Source organism: Amphimedon queenslandica, unplaced genomic scaffold (assembly GCF_000090795.2).
Source record: "Amphimedon queenslandica unplaced genomic scaffold, v1.1 AMPQUscaffold_13500, whole genome shotgun sequence".
NCBI classification, from domain to species: domain Eukaryota; kingdom Metazoa; phylum Porifera; class Demospongiae; order Haplosclerida; family Niphatidae; genus Amphimedon; species Amphimedon queenslandica.
In genome coordinates this window covers 324,333-338,483 of record NW_003546264.1, presented here as the reverse complement: position 1 = coordinate 338,483, position 14,151 = coordinate 324,333, and the positions used below count along the sequence as shown (strand labels likewise).

Genomic DNA, 14,151 nt, shown 5'->3' with positions numbered 1-14,151 from the left:
AGCCAATACAGCAACAGGCAACCCGAGACTTTCTTTTGCTTGCAAGAGATCAAAATGTCTTCTCCTTTTACATTCTCAAGCACACTCTACTCTGAGCAGCCAGGAGGTAAGACTGATAAAGAAGCTGGAATAGGTTGTCCTTTTCACATCAAAAATTGCAACGTTACTGTCCATCAGCCTCCACCTCAAGGAAGTACCTGTCGCTACAACAATACTGCCAACTGTCGCTTCTATGGTACTATAGTACGCATTGAGGATAGAATTAATAGAGTGTTGCATCAGTTCCTATTAGTTTCATATCACGGGAAATATAACAGAATGAGCTCTGAGAATAGAAAGAAAGAGATAAGTGCCTTCTTTAAGCAGATGTGCACTGTTGCTGACATTCACAAAATGACAGTGATAATTGGTGGAGACTTTAACTTGAGAGTAGAAGAATGGAGAGCATTAGTGATTGGGGAGAACAGAGGAAGGAGGATAGAAGTTGCTGCTAACTACGAGATGGGTCCTAGAAGAAGAGGCTCTGATCTTTTGGATACTTTTGCCGTTGTGTATCCTCAAGGAGGTATAGGCTGTACTGTATGTACAATAGGCACTCCTGCAGCTGTTGATCTTGAAGGAGTACTGCAGGAAAGGCTGAGGACCGTCACTGATAGGGACACCATTTTACAAGAAAGGAGAGTTTTTAATATAATGGATCATGATCCTGTTTGTATGAGTGTTACTTTAAGCACACCTCAGTAGATAGAAAGATAGCATATATTTTTATACATACATTATATTTTTTATTTGCATTTATTTTTATTATTTATTTTTAAGCTTGTTACATTTATGTTTGCAGATGATAAAAGGGTGGGGCTCATAAATTTTAATAACTGATGGTCAATTAATGTGATGGGTGTGGTCTGTAGATTCAGCACTAGTCAGCAGCAAACAGCAAACGCAGAGTCAGAAGGGAATTTCCCAAGAAAGTAAAGCAAAGGAGCTAAAGCAACTGAGAGAAAAGCGGCCATTAAAAGGAAAAGGCAATGGACATTGAAGAAGAAGAAGAAGAGAACACGAAACACTGTACCAACTGGTGAGAATTGTTGTGAATACTAACAACAGCCTGAGTTAATACTAGTGTTTTATTTTATATTATATTCTCTAGCAAACACAACATTAAAACAGATGTATACGAGATGCATGTATTACACTGTCATCGGAGGATAAAGCTATGTCCTGAATGCAATGAGCCAGTTCCAAAGGAACAAATGGAGCAACACCACGAGGATAATCACACGGAAGCCCCGTGTGATTTGTGTGGACAAGGAATAATGAAGGACCAACTTGAGGACCATCAGGTACACTAATGGGATGAGCTGTACATGTACATATATAAGAGAATGTACATGTAGAATGGAATGGAATATACATGTAAAATGCAATGCATCTACAATAGAGATGTACATAGTTTCAATTGATGCACAATATGAATATGATAAACCTTATAATCCTTAATACCCTGTGGATTAATGGATACTAGGCACATGTACAACTTAAGTGTATTTTAATATCTTTCTTTATTTTGTGCTCTGTTACTATTTTGTGTGTTCTTTTTTTTAATGATATACACATTTTGTGAATATTTTTGGGGTTTTCCTATCGCCGTGAATATGCTTTATTTTACAATCCCTCTCACTCAATTTAGACTAATGACTGTCGTGAACGCAAGATCGAGTGCAAATATTGTCAGTTAGAAGTGAAAGCGATCGATTTCATGGAGCACACAGTTGCTTGTGGTAGCCGAACCGACGTCTGTGACAAATGTCTTACGAGGCTAATGCTTAAAGATATGGAGAATCACAAATGTGGCGAAGAACCACCTCCCCTCCTTTACAATCAGTATCATACTCCGCCAAAACCACGCCCAACTGGTACCAGGAGGGCCATACGTGTCGACGTTGACGAAGTTGAGCAGACACAAACCACAGAGCCTGGCAGATCAGGGTCAGATGATGTTAGCAATCAGTTAAGAAGAGATGAAGAAATGGCTGCCGAGCTTCAGGCACAATATACCAATGAAGACCCCGACCATCACAACGGCTCGCCACACCCTCTATCACCACATCCCCTCATGCCGAATTCCCACCTTATACAAGAAACTCGTTACTCTCCGACCACACCTCCTCGCGAGAGGCTAGCACATGATACTGGCGAAGACTTACTTAGAGAACAGCTCGAGTTTGAAATGAGGACAGGAACACGAGGCCAACCAACAATGGTACTTTATAATTACGCTGTCAGCGAGGAAGAGAAGAAGAAGAGAAATGGAGACAGTCCTGGTAGCCCTATTGTTTTAAATGACGAGGAAGGAGAGAGAGAGGAGGAGGAGGAGGAAAGGAGGAGAGAGCAACTGAGAAGAGATGAGGAAATGGCTAGACAGCTCCAGGAGGAAATGGCTAGACAGCTCCAGGAGGAAATGGCTAGACAGCTCCAGGAGGAAGATCAAGAAAATAGATTGATAACAAGATTTGGCCAAGTAATCGCACAGCGAAATTCTCCTTCTCCTTCTCCTCCTCTGCTCAATACTGGAGGAGGAGAGGGTGAGAGGAGAGAGAATGAAGAAGAAGGTGCCCTTATTCCTTGTGAAATATGTCAGGAGCTAGTCCGTTTTGAAGACTACCAAAAGCACACAGTAAGAATTAAAATTTTGACAGTATGTACATGTACATGGCGAGACATGACATTCATTTGAACGATTTTAGCAATTGCTCCTGTGAATCAGTGACAGGTTTCGCCTGATTGATGTTCATGCATTGTTTCCTTATCACGTGGTTAGTGGTGACGACATTCAGCTGGTCTTTAATAATCACGTGATACCTCTTGATGATGACATCATACAGCTGGGCCCTTATGATCACGTGATACCTCTTAAAGTTTAAAAAATATTTGTCAGTAATAAGCACTAGCTGCCTTATCTTATTGCTGTGATTCCAAGCACATTAGCAGATATGCCATTTATGTCCATTGTGATTTAGGCGCTTATATTCGTGTTAGTTTTAAACAGTAAACAACTTGATGACATGAACACAAGTATATACACTAATTACTGTTGTTTAGTTCTCTCTCTCTTCAAATTGTCATACATTTTGTTATTATTATTATTATTATTATTATTATTATTATTATTATTATTATTATCAAGATCTAGACTTGTACATGTATGTACATCATTGCTTATGCTTCCTCCTTATTGTTTCACTTTCATTATCAATAGGATGAGAAGCACTCCCATCTTGCTGCTTATCTACAAAGCATCGCTCACCCTCCCCCTCCTCCCCAAAGGTACTCTTCACCCGAGCGTGGAAGAACAGCTTCTTCTTCTTCTTCTTCAACTAAAAACAGTCCAAAAACTGAAGATGGTAATAGCACCTGGATATTGAACTTATTGTTATTTTGTTTATGATAGGCGATATCCATTGTTCATATTGTCATTTCAAATACAGCCCAAACGTAATAACATATCACGAGGTATGATCACAAAAATGAAGGACTCTTCAACTTTACTCTTTCTATATTCTTTTTCTCTCCTCTTTCAGACTATATGTGACATGAATCCTGATAGAGGTTTGAGCAGACCTCAGTTACCATCACCAAAAGTTAACAGAGCTAATAGCCCCTTGGCCCCAACCCGTCAACTTGAAGACCTAACTAGATCAACTGGTACATAAAAACTGTCGTGGATACATTATGCAGATCTAACCTCTCTCTCTCTTTCATTAGATGATACTGAAGATGATTTTGGCATTCCTTGTCAATTTTGTCAACGCATGTTCTCTTTCAGTGAAATAGAGCGTCACCAGAAAGCCTGTCCAACTCGTTTTGACCCTCGTTTTCTTGAAAGAGAAAGCAGAAGGAGTCCTCGAAGCTCCGATATCTTTAATAGCAACGTCAGTGATGACCGTAAAGCAAGGTAAGAAGAAATGTAATGTCTATTGTACTACACCTGTGTATTTGTCCTGTTATCTCCTACTAAAGTGCTTTAATACAATATTTCTATCAATTCCAATGTGACTAGCAAAATGCCTTCTTGAAAGAGAAAGATGATCAACCTGATTGCTATTAACTTTTTACTTCATCGATATTGAATATTGCATATACCCTGTTCATGATTTGCTGCTTTATCTATAATTATTTCCTGTAGGCCTGTATTCAATTCAGCACCTGTTGCTACTTCAGCTACTAAGAAGACCAGCTTGACTCCAACATTAAACTACGGAGGAGCTAGTGTGGCGGGTTATACCTCAACAACCCAAAGGATGAGACTTGGCAGTGATCCGACTAAAAAACCATCACTAGAGAATAAAATTTTAGCCGAGAGTAATGTCAACAAAAGCACCTACGTGTATACTACTAATAGTGGAGCTACAGGAGGAGGAGGAGGTAGAGGAGGAGGAGGAGGGAGAGGAAGAGGAGGGAGAGAAGGAGGAGGGAGAGGAGGAGGGACAAGAGGAAGAGGAGGAACAGCAAGACCTGGAGCAGAAAGGGGGAGAGGAGGACCAAGAGGACCTGAAGGAGGAGGAAGAGGGAGAGAAGGAAACAGTAGAGGAGGAGGAGGTTCATTATATATTGATTTGACTGCTAGTAATAATAATGGGAACAGGACTGGAGACAATGGAAGATATGGTCTTGTTATAGAAGGCACTGCCATTACTCCTCCTGGTGATAAAGAAGAAGAAGAAGAGATGGAAGTCGAACCTTCTTTTACCGAAAGTGATGGTAGCAGTAAAGGCTATCAAGGGAGCAGCTTTACAAAGTGGAGGAAATAAAGAACAACTTTTTGTGATAATGACGATGGTCATTATTACATCTGTGCATTTGTATAGAATAAGTGCACACACTTTAGCATGAGACGTTAAATAAAATGCTCTTCTTTTTCGTTCATCTTTAAATTATTAATGTAATTATGATACTTTAAGATGTATTTTGAATTTAAACTGGCCCCTTATGACTCGGGTTCTGAATCACGAATCTATTAATTATTCATGATTATGGTTGTCCACGCCTACAAGCATGGTTAGGTTAACAAGAAACAAACTTAGGAGTAAGTAAGTGCTTGAACTCAGCTCTCCCTCCCGCCCTTTCTCTCCTACTTACTCTCTTTTTCTGTTTTTAGTCATGTTGAAGGCACAGGTACAGGTAGTCAAGGTGCCAAAGAGAGAAATAGAAGAAGTTAAGACACAATTCTCATTTACTTTTTTACATCTTCTCATTAGGTAAGGAATATGAAGAGCTAAAGGAGAAACTGAAGAGAGAGCGATCGTTGCTGGTTCTTTGGCGGAAACCTCACATTACATTAGCATACTTTTTAAGAGAACTTTTCATAGAATTTAAGAAACTAATTCACGGGTGATCCTTTAAAATATAGAAAATTACTTTTATAAATTAAATTATTGAATCCTCTTTTTTTACAGTATATTGCAGCACAGGAAAACTGTTAGTTTGTTAGTAATTACTTTATTAATATCAGCTTTATTGTATTATTTAGATGGACCCCATCAAGAGGTAAGCCCACTATCTATTATTATCATCATCATCACTATTACTACTACTATTGTGTAGTTTGTGCGTAAAGTTGAATGGCAGCTGCTTTGGTGTGGCTATTGGATTGGATTAGGGATTTTATCATCAGTTGGACTAGGAACAGGATTACATACTTTCCTCCTCTACTTGGTATGAGAGAGAGGGAGGGAGAGAGAGAGGTGGTTATAGTGTTCCTGTAGGGTCCCCACATTGCTTCGGTAACAATGGCCGCCTGGTCTTGTAAATCTGTTGATTTCCCTGAGCCACCATATCCACACAAGTACATACATGTACATGTATACACGTATGTGCATGTACACCTGCTAATTTAGTATAATATGTCCAGAAGAGGCCGCCTCCTATAGGATTACATTATGGACGATTGTTACTAAAGTTAGATTGGAGTCATTTATGTGGGTGAGTTATGGTTGTATGATCAATATTAACTTTTATGATACTTACTTTGTTGTCAGGGTTTAGGTACGGCACTGGGTGAATTACCACCATATTTCATGGCTAGAGCTGGTAATCGAAGACCTCCATCATTACATGTACATGTATGTCCTTCTCTCTCTCTCTCTCTTAGCTCGTCTCTCAGGATCAGAAGAAGATGATGAAGAATATGAAGAATTGGAGGCAGTTTTGCACTCGCAAAAGAAAGTCAGACAAAGTTGTAATACTGTTTCTCAAATTATCACAAACTTTTGTAGGATCCACTTACACGAGCTAAGAAAGCAGTCCATAGACTAGTGGAAAGGGTTGGCTTCTTTGGGATCTTACTCTGCGCTTCAGTATGGGACCATTAGTAGTCTTAAGATGTACTCTCTCTCTCTCTCTCTTTTTGTTCTTCAGATACCTAATCCATTGTTTGATTTGGCTGGCATAACTTGTGGCCATTTCCTCATTCCTTTTTGGACCTTCTTTGGAGCTACTGTCATTGGGAAAGCAATCATAAAGATGCACATACAAGTAAGTACATGTACATGCTGTCGAATCATTTGAAAAGCTCTGTGTGGCATAAAGACATCAATATGTATCAGAAAATGTAATAAAAATTGGGGGTGATTTTGGAGCCATTTTTTGGAAAAAACCATGGGCTATAGTACAGGGCATTTTTCCGAAATTTGGAGTTTTTTAAAAATGGCCATAACTTGAAAAATTAAAGTCGGAATTGGCTCAAACTTTTTACATAGCATAAGTACATCAATATGTATCAGAAAATGTAATAAAAATTGGGGGTGATTCCGGAGCCATTTTTTTGGAAAAAACCATGGGCTATAGTACAGGGAAATTTTCCGAAATTTGGAGTTTTTAAAAAGTGGTCGTAACTTGAAAAATTGAAGTCGGAATTCACTCAAACTTTCTACATAGCATAAGTACATCAATATGTATCAGAAAATGTAATAAAAATTGAGGGTCATTTCGGAGCCATTTTTGGAAAAAAACCATGGGCTATAGTACAGTGCATTTTTCCGAAATTGGGACATTTTAAAAAAATGGCTATAACTAAAAAATTTGTTTCAACTGAACTATAAATATTTGTTATGTAATTTTATCTCCTTTTTTTATAGAAATTCTTTGTCATTGTTGCTTTCAGTAATGATCACGTTGAATGGTTCATAAACTGGATTGGGTACGTACTATACATACATGTACATGTACATTTAAACTAACTTGTCTCTCTTTATTATAGTTTAATCCCTTACGTTGGGGTCTATCTACAAAAACCTTTCAGCGAATATCTAAAACAGCAAAAACTTAAGCTACACATGAAAGGCACTGAAAAAGATGCACAAGTGATTTAAAAATAAAAAAGATAATTATTTTTATTTGTAATTTATAGAACACAGGTTTCCTACAGCAGCTGTTTGGCTGGCTGTTGATATTAATGGTGGCATATTTCATATTGTCAATTGTCAATTCGATGGCACAAAGTTTTGCCAAAAGACAAGATGAGGAAAAGCTTCATCAGGGACTATCCAAGAAAAAGAAGAATTAATTTAACACAATAATTATAAGGTTACCTAAAATATTTTGATTAATAGTCTCTGAATAATAATAATTTGGCAAAGAATTATAATACATTAATATAATATAACAAATATTGACAATCTTCAATCTTCCTCCTCTTCTTCTTCGTTGCCACTAAATAAAATAAAGTGATAAAGGACGTGTATAAATAAAAAATATATTGTACTTCTTTTGTGATGGCACTGCACGATTTGGTAGGTCAAGATTAAGTACTGGTAGATGAGGTGATTCTATGCTTGATTGCTGCTGGATGGGTAATGTAATGGATCGATTGGCACTGGTCGATCGTTGTCCACTGTGATGGAGTACCTGCCGCTCTAGAATCACTCTCTCAGCCTATTTTTATATCACAGCAACAAAATGAAGTAAATTAATATTGTGGGTGTGGTTAATATGGCTGCTCACCTTTAAGATTGCAATTTGCTCTTCTGTTGCCTTTTTGAGCTCTTTTAAAAACTCCCCTTCTTTCCTTAGTGCTTCTTTGATCCTTGTGCTTTCCATAGTACCAGTCGCCATAGTTGCCATCATGATCATAAGGTTAGTTACTCCCACGACCCACGTGTAGTCACGCTGACTCATATGCACAGGACTGCGCATGCGTGAGAGACTGGAGTGCAATATGGCTGCTCACCTTTACTGTTGCAGTTTGCTCTCTGATGCCTTTTGAGCTCTTTTAAAAGCTCTCCATCTTTCCTTAGTAATTCTTTGAGCCTTGTGCTTTATAAAGCACCGCTGCTTTTAGTCACCATAGTTGTCAATAGCAAGATTGGAAGCCCCACCTAGCTGGCTTCCACGCCGGCGAGTGGTTAGACTAAAAGCTATGCAAGGGGCTTTAGTTCTCACACCAAGAGAAGCAGAAGAGGAGAATGGCTGAAGGAGGAGAAGGAGCATCTGTAGATATTACTGAGGAGAATCCTCTTGTCAAAATATTTGGAGAAATAGTCCTTCGAGGAGACACGCTGGAGCAAGTTCCCGTTACTGATTTGGGGGGAGAGGGTAAAGTGGTTGGTGTCTATTTCTCTGGTCACTGGTGCCCGCCTTGCAAGCAATTTACTCCTTTGCTCTCTGAGTGGTACGAGAAGTTTAAGGCTGGCCCTAATGGTGACAAGCTCGAGATTGTCTTTGTGAGCTCTGACAAGAATGAGATGGATTTTGTCAAGTATTTTCTGACCATGCCTTGGACTGCACTTCCTTATGCAGAGAGGGACAGAAAGGTAAGCAGCTCCTTTAATACCAAATAGTTATTTCCTTGCATTATAAGTGTATGCATGTACAATAGATCACTGAGCCATGATTGTTTATTGTATATTCAATGCAGCAGCAACAAGAGCGACCTGAAAGAGAGAGTGAGGAAATGTGACAATTTTTCTTGCTTTGAAGTCCGCATGAAATAAATATCGCGAATAATCACATTTACAATTACAAGTGTTATCTAGACCCACCATTTTTCACTCTTTAATAGGCTTCAATCAGTGCCATGTATAACATCAGTGGTATCCCAGTTCTTGTGTTGCTTAACGGTGCTGATGCCAGCGTCATTACTCTTAACGGTCGCTCTATTGTCACTGAAGATGAGAATGGAGAAGACTTTCCATGGCTGCCCCTGCCTGTTCTTGATCTATTGCATGAAGCCCCACTCATCAAGTGCAGCGATGGGAAGGAAGTTGATCCTTCTGTGGTTGATGGTAAGAAAATTGGACTCTTTTCTGGAGCAGTGTGGGTAAGTACCAAGCATGCATATACTGGTGCACAAGTCTCTCCTATATGTAGTGTACACATTGCATTGATTTCTTGGTGCAACTGAAAGAAGTCTACGCTGCAGTTAATGATAAGAACAAGGGATCTTTTGAGATTGTTTTTGTCACTTCTGACCGAACGATCGAAGATTTCAACTCTTTCATCAAGGACATGCCTTGGTATGCCCTCCCTTTTGATGGCCGTAGGAAGCACAGGATGTGTAGGACTCTTAAAGTTGAAGGTACGAAAGATTAACAGCTCAGAGATTATTTTGTGTTTCAGCTCTTCCTAGCCTGTGTACTGTTGATGAAAAGGGAAAGATCATTAATGATCTTTGTCGTTCCATTGTTGAGCAGGACACCACCGGAAAAGTAGCTGTGGAAAAAATTCTTTTCTATTGCATACTTTTCTCTTTTTTTCATAGAATTTCCCGTGGTATCCTAAACCTGTGTCTGAGCTTGATGATGAAGTTGTTGATCAAATTAATGAATTTCCTTGCATTGTGTTGCTAACAAGTAAAATCAAGCAGTACTGCTGTGTTTTTTTATCTTCACATTTGTTATTTAGAGAAATCCCAGGACGCTCTGGATAACTCCCGATTCATTTTGGAGCTTATCTCTGAAGCGTATCACAAATCAATTGGAGATAAAGAAGAGGAGAAGAAGAACAAGACCTTGATCCAGTTTTATTATGGCGGTATCACCGAGGGAGAGGATGATGTTGGGGACCAGCTCAGGACTTTTGCAGATTTGCCCATGAAGCTCCCAGTTCTTGCCATTATTGACCTACCTAATGCTGCAAAGTACGTTTGTGATAAAAAGACTATTACTAAGCAAGTGGTGTCTGATTTCCTGAACGGCTACAGGCAAGGAACCCTGCCTAAGCAAGACCTGGAGCTTGATTAAAAACTCTCATCCGTACTATAATAATAACTAAGTATATATATAATATTAGCATTAGATATTTAGTTTTCATGCTGTTATGCTATAGAATAGTATTTTAAAAATAAATAAATCTAGTAATTGAAACGGATAATTAAAATGCCATTGGAATGCATTGAAAGGATGTCCTGTGTTGTAATTATATTCACAATGACAAAATGGAGATGATGTAAACAAGACTCTTCACCGTCTCCAATACAATTCCATCTAGAGGTCTTGTGTATCATGGAGAAGCTATTTGAAGGAGTCAGTACATTACATTACGGGAGGGTAGGGAGCAGAGAAGAGGTCCCTGTTAGCAGTTTAGAAGGACCAGGGAAAGTCCTGGGTCTGTATTTCAGTGCCCACTGGTGTCCTCCTTGTAATCTCTTCACTCCAGAGCTCGTCGGCTGGTATAACAGACTGAGAACAAGCGGTAAGGATATACAAGTGGTCTTCATTAGCTTCGATAACAATGAGGAGGATTATGAAGAACATTTCAGCACAATGGATTGGCTTGGTCTGCCTTTTAAACACAGAGAGATAAAGGTAAGGATTGTATTGTATTAAGTAGACAAATGTAAAACATTAAAGGGGCAAAGCCAAGCTAGCAGAGCATAGATTATTATAATTGGACTGGATTTAGCTTTTTTATTGATGACGAGGCATTTTAGCAATAATATAAACAACTTCTAATGTACAGTACAACGTCTTTTGTGGCTAAAAATGTTTGCTTGGTTGCTTATACTGCTTGAGGGAACTGCAGGCTGTAAAATGTGACTGTATGTATTTCTCTCTCTCTCTCTCTCTCTCTCTCTCTCTCTCTCTCTCTCTCTCTCTCTCTCTCTCTCTCTCTCTCTCTCTCTCTCTCCACTTGTAGGCTAATCTTGTCAGAAAGTACAAGATATCCGGAGTTCCTTCTCTAATCCTCATCAATGCACATACCTCTTCTCTTATATCAAAGGACGGTCGTTACTACGTTCTCAACGACAGAGAAGGTGACGGATTTCCATGGACTCCAGAGACACTCGAGGTCTGCTTGTCGTCAGGTTTTTTGGAAGACAAGGAAGGTCTTGACTTGTCTTGGGTCGACATTAAGGACAGTTTAAAAGTCCTTGGTCTTTTCTTTTCTGCTCAGTGGGTGAGTCCATCATGTTATTTGTATTGTTGTTGTTGTTGTTGTAAGTGTATAACTTATTTATCCAAATAATAATGAGATTATTGTGCTATTTTGAGAATTATAATCTTATTAACACTTCTTATGTAGACATAATTTGTGCCTTAATGCAATCCGACCTGCATATGCTTGTTTATACCAAAAATTTAATTAACTATTAAATTTGCTGCTGTTATTATTATTATCATTATTATTATAGTACATGAATTTTATTGTTAATTAACATTATTTTTATTTTTATTTAGTGTCAGCCGTGTCAATCCTTTACATCACAGCTTATCAGTTTTTACGAAAAAATGAAGAAAAAGTTTCCATCGCAATTTGAAGTGATCTTTGTATCATCGGATCTTGAAGAGTCAACATTTAAAGAATATGCACTTAAAATGCCTTGGATCACAGTCCCTTTTAAGGATCAAAAATGTCAGAAATTGAGGCAAATATACAATATCTCAGGTATGGGGACTGCCAGGAGAGAATTCTTATGAAATTTCCCAATGTCTGTACATGTACTTATGTTGCAATTGAATGATTCCAATCAAAGTAAGTTTTTGTACTAAGTTTAAAAATCAAGCCAAGTACTAGCTATTATTAGTAACGTGGTAGCGTTACTAAGTAGGATTCACCTCACTTCAAAATGGCTGCCACTACTTTTGCAGCCATGCTTAATACCTGGTTTTGGGCCAAATTTTGCCAAAATGAAAAGCAGAGAGTTTTCCATTCTTATAATATATTTACATTCTCTTATGCCGTAATTATGTTATGTTTAAGCAATAATGATATCAAGGAATCTTTCCCAAAATAAATTGATTTTATTTAAACAGATATTCCTACACTGGTGATAGTTAATCCGCAATCAGGCGACGTTATCACGGATAACGGCCGAACCATGGTTACCATTGACCCCAATGGAATGGTAAACTAATAATTGTGGGTGGGGCTGCTTTCATCAATTAATTCTTTACTTGTTTATTTAGGAATTTCCATGGTACCCTAAACCTCTTGAGGTACTAGATGAAGCATCGATTAATATCGTGAATGATAATGTATCACTGGTATTGTTCACTGGTACGAATATATTATTAAATATATCAAATTAATAATATTATTAATCATAGATGGCTCTCCAGACCAGGTACAAATGGCTCTAACATTACTATCGCCAGTTGCAGAGGAAAACTTTAAAAATAATTCAGGCAGAGACGACAAAGATACGATTAAGTTTTTCTACTCAAATGACAGCGATCTCTCAGCCAGTCTCAGAGAAGAGATACTAAAGATCCCAGAGGTTTTTCCACTACTGGCGCTGGTTGATATACCAAGTCAAAGGAAGTACGTGTGTGATACTAACAACATTAATGAGGAGACAATCGCAAGTTTATTATCATCATTTAATAGCAATACAGTACAATGGAGCAAACTTAACTAGTCTTCTTCTATACATGACATTAATGCACGGTATTGGTATAACACCGTATAATAATACATTACCCTTTAATTTCAATCTTTTGTAATACATGAATGTTACGGATGTACTCATTTTAAAATCTTTAATTTTATTTGGTAATTATAATTATTACTTTCTTCAGTGAACATGTACACACGGTTATGATTATTATGATGATAGTCCATATCATAATAATAAACAATATCATTCCTTTCGATGTTTAAAGTTTGCGGACAACAAAAATAACATTTACTGTTGTTTAGGGAAATTGAATTGAAAATGAAACTGTTAACTTGAACTATCAAACTAGGAAAATCTATAAACATTAACCAAAAAGGAGAGTTTGTTGCTACAAATAAAAGAACACTATGTACACTAACAATACAAACTTTTGATAACTAAATTAGTCAGTTTTGTTCAGTAATGGCTCGTACTCTCTCGGGTTGATCACGCGATCAGCGAAATCAACTTCAAACATGTCAACGTCTTCGTTCTCACCGCTGATCTTTGATTTCTTCTTGTAGCATTTCTTGAATAGCCGGCGACCAACGTACACGGATATATAGACCAGCGGTAGTAGTATCATTATGATTCCCAAAGCAACGAATTCTTTATTCAACTGATGCGATACGGATTGAACCAGTATTGTGACTTTCACAAGAATCAGGACACAGAATATGAATACATCAAGGGTATTGTTCCACTGCTTCTTATAAGGCTGGACAGTGACTATTAGACATACGACCATTATCATTGTCATCACTTGTAGCATACCCTCAACTACACTGTCCATTGCTGACATCAGAACTGCAAGCACAATGATCCTCAAAAAGAAGTAGACAGAAGAAAAGCTCCTGGCGTCCCTTGTTTTTTCCGTTCCGATCCTGTAGCAGCCTTGGAATGAATCCATGAAAGCTCTCAATGCTCGATGGTTTAAATGTGTACGATGAAGACATCTCTGTACTACCTGTAGAGGATACAGTAGCAATATCAATGGTAATGGTATCACAATGAGAGAGAGGACGATTATTGATATCATCATTAACCAGATGTGCTTAGAGCTACCATACTCCACTGAAGCATCCATGTAAAGTAGTTTCATACCCTTCACTTCACCGTTTGCACTGTACACTGTATTAGGTAACAATACTAGGAATGAGACTGAGCAGAGTTTAGTGTAAGAGAGGACTAGAAATGTAGCAAATGCATCAATGAACGAGGTCTGTATCTTCCAGTTCCTCCTGAGTCTACCCAGACAGTGACAGAGAGGCATGCAA

At 38.2% G+C, this 14,151-nt stretch overlaps 4 protein-coding genes across 5 annotated transcripts; 3 read left to right on the top strand and 1 right to left on the bottom strand.

Moving 5' to 3' along the window:
* Positions 1-902: 902 nt before the first annotated feature.
* Positions 903-7,627, top strand: LOC100632825 (vacuole membrane protein 1-like). 2 transcript variants are annotated; one of them, XM_019993222.1, is made up of 14 exons: positions 4,809-5,090; positions 5,159-5,214; positions 5,259-5,391; positions 5,457-5,547; positions 5,605-5,715; positions 5,766-5,845; positions 5,898-5,982; positions 6,039-6,090; positions 6,152-6,225; positions 6,276-6,356; positions 6,418-6,534; positions 7,137-7,198; positions 7,259-7,361; positions 7,409-7,627. In XM_019993222.1, exons 1-14 carry the CDS (start codon positions 5,056-5,058, stop codon positions 7,562-7,564), a joined length of 1,236 nt encoding a protein of 411 aa, XP_019848781.1. In that variant the 5' UTR covers positions 4,809-5,055; the 3' UTR covers positions 7,565-7,627. The 2 variants fall into 2 exon arrangements, 1 of the variants encoding a protein (XP_019848781.1); XR_002184148.1 differs by lacking the exons at positions 5,259-5,391; positions 5,457-5,547; positions 5,605-5,715; ... (7 more) ...; positions 7,259-7,361; positions 7,409-7,627 and adding exons at positions 903-1,078; positions 1,151-1,343; positions 1,691-2,677; ... (2 more) ...; positions 3,582-3,705; positions 3,766-3,955 and having other exon boundaries at positions 4,187-5,086; positions 5,159-5,198.
* On the bottom strand, positions 7,578-8,273 carry LOC109580245 (uncharacterized). The gene is made up of 3 exons (XM_019993224.1): positions 8,002-8,273; positions 7,763-7,932; positions 7,578-7,710 (listed from the first exon to the last, which is right to left on the bottom strand). Exons 1-3 carry the CDS (start codon positions 8,191-8,193, stop codon positions 7,680-7,682), a joined length of 393 nt encoding a protein of 130 aa, XP_019848783.1. The 5' UTR covers positions 8,194-8,273; the 3' UTR covers positions 7,578-7,679.
* Positions 8,274-8,358: 85 nt separating this feature from the next.
* On the top strand, positions 8,359-10,369 carry LOC100632698 (nucleoredoxin-like). The gene is made up of 6 exons (XM_011411884.2): positions 8,359-8,810; positions 9,059-9,316; positions 9,367-9,574; positions 9,616-9,704; positions 9,758-9,848; positions 9,901-10,369. The coding sequence occupies exons 1-6, from the start codon at positions 8,463-8,465 to the stop codon at positions 10,236-10,238; spliced, it is 1,332 nt and encodes a 443-aa protein (XP_011410186.1). The 5' UTR covers positions 8,359-8,462; the 3' UTR covers positions 10,239-10,369.
* Positions 10,370-10,405: 36 nt separating this feature from the next.
* On the top strand, positions 10,406-13,000 carry LOC105316721 (nucleoredoxin-like). The gene is made up of 6 exons (XM_011411836.2): positions 10,406-10,802; positions 11,134-11,394; positions 11,676-11,883; positions 12,252-12,343; positions 12,405-12,495; positions 12,546-13,000. Exons 1-6 carry the CDS (start codon positions 10,500-10,502, stop codon positions 12,854-12,856), a joined length of 1,266 nt encoding a protein of 421 aa, XP_011410138.2. The 5' UTR covers positions 10,406-10,499; the 3' UTR covers positions 12,857-13,000.
* The last annotated feature ends 1,151 nt before the right edge of the window (positions 13,001-14,151 follow it).

Excerpts from the sequence above, each read along its gene's own strand:
- LOC100632825 (XM_019993222.1), top strand. The coding sequence starts at position 5,056 with ATGGTTAGGTTAACAAGAAACAAACTTAGGAGTAA. Across the intron at positions 5,392-5,456 it reads TTTAAGAAACTAATTCACGG|TATATTGCAGCACAGGAAAA; the intron begins GTGATCCTTTAA and ends CTTTTTTTACAG. Across the intron at positions 5,548-5,604 it reads TAGATGGACCCCATCAAGAG|TTTGTGCGTAAAGTTGAATG; the intron begins GTAAGCCCACTA and ends ACTATTGTGTAG.
- LOC109580245 (XM_019993224.1), bottom strand. The coding sequence starts at position 8,193 with ATGCGCAGTCCTGTGCATATGAGTCAGCGTGACTACACGTGGGTCGTG. Across the intron at positions 7,933-8,001 it reads AGCAAATTGCAATCTTAAAG|GCTGAGAGAGTGATTCTAGA; the intron begins GTGAGCAGCCAT and ends ATATAAAAATAG. Across the intron at positions 7,711-7,762 it reads GCAGTGCCATCACAAAAGAA|TGGCAACGAAGAAGAAGAGG; the intron begins GTACAATATATT and ends TATTTTATTTAG.
- LOC100632698 (XM_011411884.2), top strand. The coding sequence starts at position 8,463 with ATGGCTGAAGGAGGAGAAGGAGCATCTGTAGATATTACTGAGGAGAAT. Across the intron at positions 9,575-9,615 it reads TAGGACTCTTAAAGTTGAAG|CTCTTCCTAGCCTGTGTACT; the intron begins GTACGAAAGATT and ends TTTGTGTTTCAG. Across the intron at positions 9,705-9,757 it reads AGCAGGACACCACCGGAAAA|AATTTCCCGTGGTATCCTAA; the intron begins GTAGCTGTGGAA and ends TTTTTTTCATAG.
- LOC105316721 (XM_011411836.2), top strand. The coding sequence starts at position 10,500 with ATGGAGAAGCTATTTGAAGGAGTCAGTACATTACATTACGGGAGGGTA. Across the intron at positions 12,344-12,404 it reads CCATTGACCCCAATGGAATG|GAATTTCCATGGTACCCTAA; the intron begins GTAAACTAATAA and ends TTGTTTATTTAG. Across the intron at positions 12,496-12,545 it reads ATCACTGGTATTGTTCACTG|ATGGCTCTCCAGACCAGGTA; the intron begins GTACGAATATAT and ends TATTAATCATAG.